This window comes from Malaya genurostris, chromosome 1 (genome assembly GCF_030247185.1).
Source record: "Malaya genurostris strain Urasoe2022 chromosome 1, Malgen_1.1, whole genome shotgun sequence".
NCBI classification, from domain to species: domain Eukaryota; kingdom Metazoa; phylum Arthropoda; class Insecta; order Diptera; family Culicidae; genus Malaya; species Malaya genurostris.
Window position 1 is genome coordinate 139,277,497 of NC_080570.1, and position 6,000 is coordinate 139,283,496.

At 36.4% G+C, this 6,000-nt stretch overlaps 1 protein-coding gene across 1 annotated transcript in view; it reads right to left on the minus strand.

Moving 5' to 3' along the window:
- Positions 1 to 4,808, minus strand: part of LOC131425922 (facilitated trehalose transporter Tret1-like) — a 45,419-nt gene extending 40,611 nt beyond the window's left edge. Inside the window, exon 1 of the mRNA XM_058588226.1 lies at positions 4,033 to 4,808. Coding sequence (XP_058444209.1) covers positions 4,033 to 4,162 — 130 coding nt within the window. The 5' untranslated portion in view covers positions 4,163 to 4,808. The remainder of the gene's footprint in view (positions 1 to 4,032) is intronic.
- Positions 4,809 to 6,000: the final 1,192 nt, after the last annotated feature.

Genomic DNA, 6,000 nt, shown 5'->3' on the forward strand with positions numbered 1-6,000 from the left:
GTCTTCGAAATCTTACCACGCAGTCTCCGGTCGGCAGTTTCACTCCGACGATTGGCTTGAGGCTTCCGAATCGTCGTCAATGGTTCCTTATACAGTTTGATAATGCGCCATACGGTATTTCTGGGCAATTTCAGCTGTTTAGCTAGCCTAGATGCAGACCATAATGGATTTTTCAAATAACTATGCATAATTTTTTCCCTTCTTCCGGCTTCCATATTCATTGTTTACAAAGTACAGACGATTTGCGGAATGTCAAAAATCATACGTGAAGCTGACAAAATTCCCGACACGTGGGCGCTAAGAACTTCCAAATCCGTCCACCAGGAGCGCCACAATATGAGCAAAAGTTTGTTCCAATTCTAAATGAAGCAAGCTTTATTGGATTCTTGACACACAAGACTGGTAGAACCGGTTTGAATCGGTTCAACATTTTTAGAGCGGTTGGTTTTATTTTTTTCATGAGAAGTATACATGAAAGGCAATAAGTTATCACCCTTCATATATACTTTTTATGGAAAATGTTATTGCCGATAACAATGCTTTCTCACTACCAAACGTGATCTCATTTACCTCGTCTCTAGAGTCGATTGATTTTTGTATGCACATGCAGGATTGAAAAATATAAAATGAAGTGGAACAAACAAAAAATAGAAGGAAGAGCAAAATAAGCAAGACAATAGCCATTTAGGGCATATTCAGTAGTGTTCTAGTTCTAGATGCATAATTTATGTCAGTTACATAATTTAAATCTGAATTTTATAACAAGAAAAACTGGCAGCCCCAGCAGTGTTTTACATGTTTTTCAAATACACAAAAAAATATAACGGCATCGTAGAACAGTTTCAAATTTGACAGAAGAACTGGTCGAATAAATAAAACTTGAACGGCTTGCTGGGGATACGTTTGTTTCAGTTTTAGTTATATTATAGACAACCCAATGAATCCTGCAGCTGCTGAATTTGCTCTTAGGTTTTGGCACCTCGTACCTTATTTGATTTTGAAGGAGTCTTGGTAAATTCAAAAGATTTGGTATTCTCTTCTAACTACGCTACAAACCTAGTCGAGAGGACGTGTCATGTCATTCTCATGACATTTCCGTGATTATACACGGAAAGACCGAAATCAGCATTTTGGCGAAAAAATTAGTTAATTTTCTGATTTTAGTTAGTTATTTTTTGAGACAACTAAAAAAATCTTACTTTTGTTAATTTAGATTTTATAATTTTCATTCCCATTTAATAATGGGTATATATATAATAAATATTTGTTGAAATGGCTACTTTTTTTAGTTGTATTCACCAATTAAACGTGCTGTAATTTCTTAGCTAAGGCACACATCATTTCCATTCATCTAATTTTTTAGTTGAATTAGAGTAATAAAACGTTGTTTTCAACCAACATAAATGGTTGAATTGGCTTCTGCAATTTGCAGCTACATGGCGCACTGTCACCGAAAAAACGTTAACACCGTAATGACTTTTAGCCACTAGATGGCATACTACTACCGCAAAAAAAAATTCAGTGCACAATCGCTTCAAATGCGCACAAATTCTGAATAAATACATTTTTCTCTAAGAGTTTACGTCATTTTTACATATCGGTTAAGAAATTTATATATGGATATATCGTAATACATGTGAAAAACATCGAAACAATTTGCAAGCAGTTTCAACAAGACTGTCCCTTTTAGCTTTTTAATGGATTGTTTTGCTTTGACACTTCTCATGAGTTTTTGGCTAATAAACTTGTTGATAAAACAAATATCATTTCTGTTTTCTTTGTGCTGTCTTTCAGTAATAATGGTGATAAATAAATAGAAACAAATTTTCTGATTTTGATAATAATTTTGAGTTGTCAATGAGAATTTCGTATTGGATTGAAATATTGCAGGTTTGTGTCCTGAATATTCGCCAACTAAACTCATTCTCTGAAAATAAGAGTTTTTTTCAGCAGAGTAAATTCTCAATTTTAACTAATTTTATAGTTATTTTGGAAATTCTGTTGTTAAAATCAACTAATTCAAAAACAGTAATACGAATTAGGCGCAGAGCTAATTTCGGTCGTTCCGTGTAGTGTTTACTAATTGTCTGCACGTAACTCACTGAATATACTAATCAACTCGAAATTTCCTGACAGAATCCCCAACAACAATCATTTAATAAGCCAGCGAAGAACTCCGAAAAGGGACTGTTGGGAAATACTCTGAAGATTAATAAAATTCTCCTGCTGTTTTTTTTTGTTTACTTTCTTTTCTGTTAATAACTCCTCAGTTTTCAAATTCATTTATAAAATATTCGTGTAGAAAGAAAGACCACTTTTAAATTTTCCTAACAGTGCTCGATATTTATCGAACATTTGTATAATAACGCAGGAAGGGTAGAAAGCGAAAATAAACCAAAAGAACCTGTCAATTGCTTTAAGCCCTTTTGAAATGTTTACCTTGACTTCGGCAGACTTCGGGTGGACTTTTGACGTCGACTGGTAATTTTGGATGAAATCTCGATCCACTATTAAATGCCAGAGAACATAATCAATGGTGTCTGAGACTGGTCATAGCGTCGGTTATTTGGAAAAAAAGGGTAAATCATTAATATAGCTAGTATTACTACGAATGATTGAAGCGATTGAAAACTGATCGCTGGCCCTCAACTTCCCATAAAAGTGGCAGTGGGGAAGGTAATGAGAGCCTTAGAATCAGTACACAAATGTATCGAAACCATGGCTAGAGTCGGCGATTTAATTGTTTCTCGATGTCCGGTTTTGATCTCTATGATTATTGTCTGATTCCAAATTTTAAAAGATAGATAGATTATAAAAAATGTTACCTGCGCGAGAAGATCTTCAACGTCGCTAAACATCCGTAAGGTTACTTTTCGAGTGCGATATAAAAGGAAAATAGCCGGTTTATCAATCAAAAAGGGTCGTCGAATCGAATAAAAAAGGTGGGTGGGTAATGTCAGAGACATAGTCGGATTGCCGTGAATACGAATGATTTCCTTTAGTGTAATGCAGATGTATTGAACAACAAAATATCTGACATAACTTGAAAATCACGAAGTCACACAAAACGCATTCGAACCAACACAAACAATTATTATTTTTACGAGCGAAAAGCAGCTGAATGTTGATTTTGTTTGCACTGGTTTGGTGCAAAGTTCGCGCAACGGACAACGGGCTCATCAAACTGATTATTTTCACCTCCGATTTGCTTGTTGGATTTATTGAAAAAAGCAGAGTAATTTTTATAGCCCTTTTGTAAACATTCAGAGCCCTTAGAAAGGATGATTTGTAGAATTTTCTCCGTCGGCGTCGCGGGAACGAATCACGAATTTTGATCTTTGATACTTGTAAAATCTAGGAACTTTCAACCGACAACCGAGTGTGGACTGTATAGTTTCAGTTAGGTTGGGTTTCGGATCCCAACCGAAGGAGGTTACTCGTTGTGCTTAGATAATTATAAATTATTGACTTTAATCATGTGCTGTATTTCCCTTTTTATGGAAGTTGTATTAGTTTGTGTTAGTGTTAGGGTTTATAACTCAATATCAAATGATCTAAGCTGTATTGTTTTATTGTTTAATTCAATTTAAGTTGACTTCCAATATTTAAATTCAAATTCATTTTGTTCTTATATATTAAGGTATTTAACAACACTCGTTGATAACAAACATTCCAGAAAACGGGAATTTTAAATTATGTGTGGTTATGTCATACAACTGACAAACTTATCATAAATTGCTGATCATATTTCCGATGGCATGTAGCTAAAAAACTATTTTGATACGTTTGATATAAAAATTGATATTACCGAACAAAATCTTATACTTACTTATCTCACAGAAAGTAAGCGAGGATTTTAAAAGGAGTCCCATACTAAAGTAAAACGTATTCACGTCAATAAAAATAAATGCTAAAACTTTGTCCTAATTGAATATCTGTTTTTTCTAAGTTTACGACCTAACGTTTTGATCCCAGTTCGACCGCATTCTCCGAATAATTGACATTAAACTCGTCATCTCTGGTGAAACTTACCGACAATTGTGAACAGAATGGCGACCCATTTCTCCGCCAGATTCCAGTGTTTCTGGATTCCAACGGAATCGTTACTGTTCTGGGTGCTCAACATCTTCCGAGTCGATTGCTGATGCTCCAATTTGGACATTTTTCCTGAACTGAGTTCACTGCTAATTGCTGATAAATTTCAATCCTCGTTTCACTAATTACTCTCACTTATCACCGCTTGCTATGTTGAACTGAATTCGAGCTTCCACGAATTTTGTCGACGAAAGACGAAAGACTGTCAACCGCCTCCCGCTTGAGGATTCTCCCACTTGGACGGTCGACAAAACGCCCGCCGCCTACTGTGGTTGCTGTCAGTTGGAATCCTTTTTTTTGTGTGTTCTGCACAAGTGCACTCAAAGGTTTGAATTCACTTCAAATTCCTAACACCAAATTGTAAATTTGACACGTAGGGTTTTCTCTTTTAATTTCTTCGCAGCGATTCTTGAAAGTAACTTTTTCACGGACCCGGTTGGACGGAAACTGAGTTCGGGATGTTTCTAACGGCACGGGTATAGCATCCGCGTGCCGTCGTCGTACATGATTATCAATCGATCCTTGGTTGTCGGTATTGGTGCGATAGCGCGGCGCTCCTGAATACTGTTTGTTATTTAATTTATTTATGTTTTTCGAACTTTTCCTCACATAGTTCTACATAGCGCCGGACCGCTCCGACAAGATTCTTACTCGCCTGGAATAAGTAGAAGTAACTTTCCGATTAGGAGCAGCCCATCAACTGACTTTCTGTTCTGAAATACTGATAAGGCAAAGTTTTGTTGAAGCCGGTTCGTCAGTTTGGCTCGGTGCTCGAAACGTGGCCACCACATTATCTTGGTCAATGTGTGCAGTTCATAGGTGCAAATGGTGCACGGGAACCGATTAAGAATACTGCCGGTAAACGAAAGTTTTCAGTTCATAAAATATTGGTTGTAAGCTGTTTTTGAATGCTTTTAGAGATCGAATTTTGCCATTGAACCGTTGCTAAATTGGCCATTTGCCAACGCTAACCGGAGATAGCCTTGATTTGCGAATTACCGTTTCTTTGGTTGTATAATTTTATGTATGTTGCCAGCGTCCGCTTTATTATCAGTCGACGCTCGCTCGTAAACAAGTAAAAACTTCGCACGTCAAAACACGTATTCTGTAAGAAGTTTTGTGCAGCGATGCAAGGATCAACAAAACAACAGAGAAAGTTTACTGTTTGCTATTTGCCGGTTCCTGAACGATTAACGATTCTCAAAGTAACAGTGACTGTATATACGTTTCTTACTACATAAATGTTTTTATTAAATATTTAAAACACAAGTATCGTTCTTCAGCCAAGAACTGTTGTTCCCTCATTCTTCCAGAAGCACTATTTGGACCGTTCGCGAACGAATTGCACATCTCTCTACAACCAGGGTTGAACACGCACATAATTCTACAGTATCACGTGATGATTACTGAATCCGGTTCACGTACCCGCGAAAATAAAAGAGCAATTCTACGCCAAATCGACCAGAAAAAGCATAATTCTGACACGACAACTCATGTGTTAGATTTCAACCAACAAGTGAAAATTAACCGCGAAATGGTCTAAAAAGCCTAAATCACACTTTTTTTTGCACAAACATGGTTGCCGAAACTAAGTTGAGAAATCAATGAAAAACATAGTTTTTCTGTGGAAGTTTTCTTGAATAGAGCTGAAAATTGTCACGCATTCTTAATGAAAGAGTCCAATCCAGCAGCCTTATATTCGTTTTTTACTGTCTCAATTGTAAATTACCGTATCCAAACAAATGAAGAAGGACGAGACAGCTGAGAGTGACATTTATTTCTGGTCACTTTCGTATATTTAGAATTAATGAAAATGACTTTTTTTAGATCCGCTATTTGATATTAGTAATCACCACTCATGGAGAATAACGAACAACATATCAATTGTAATCCCACCGCTGATCT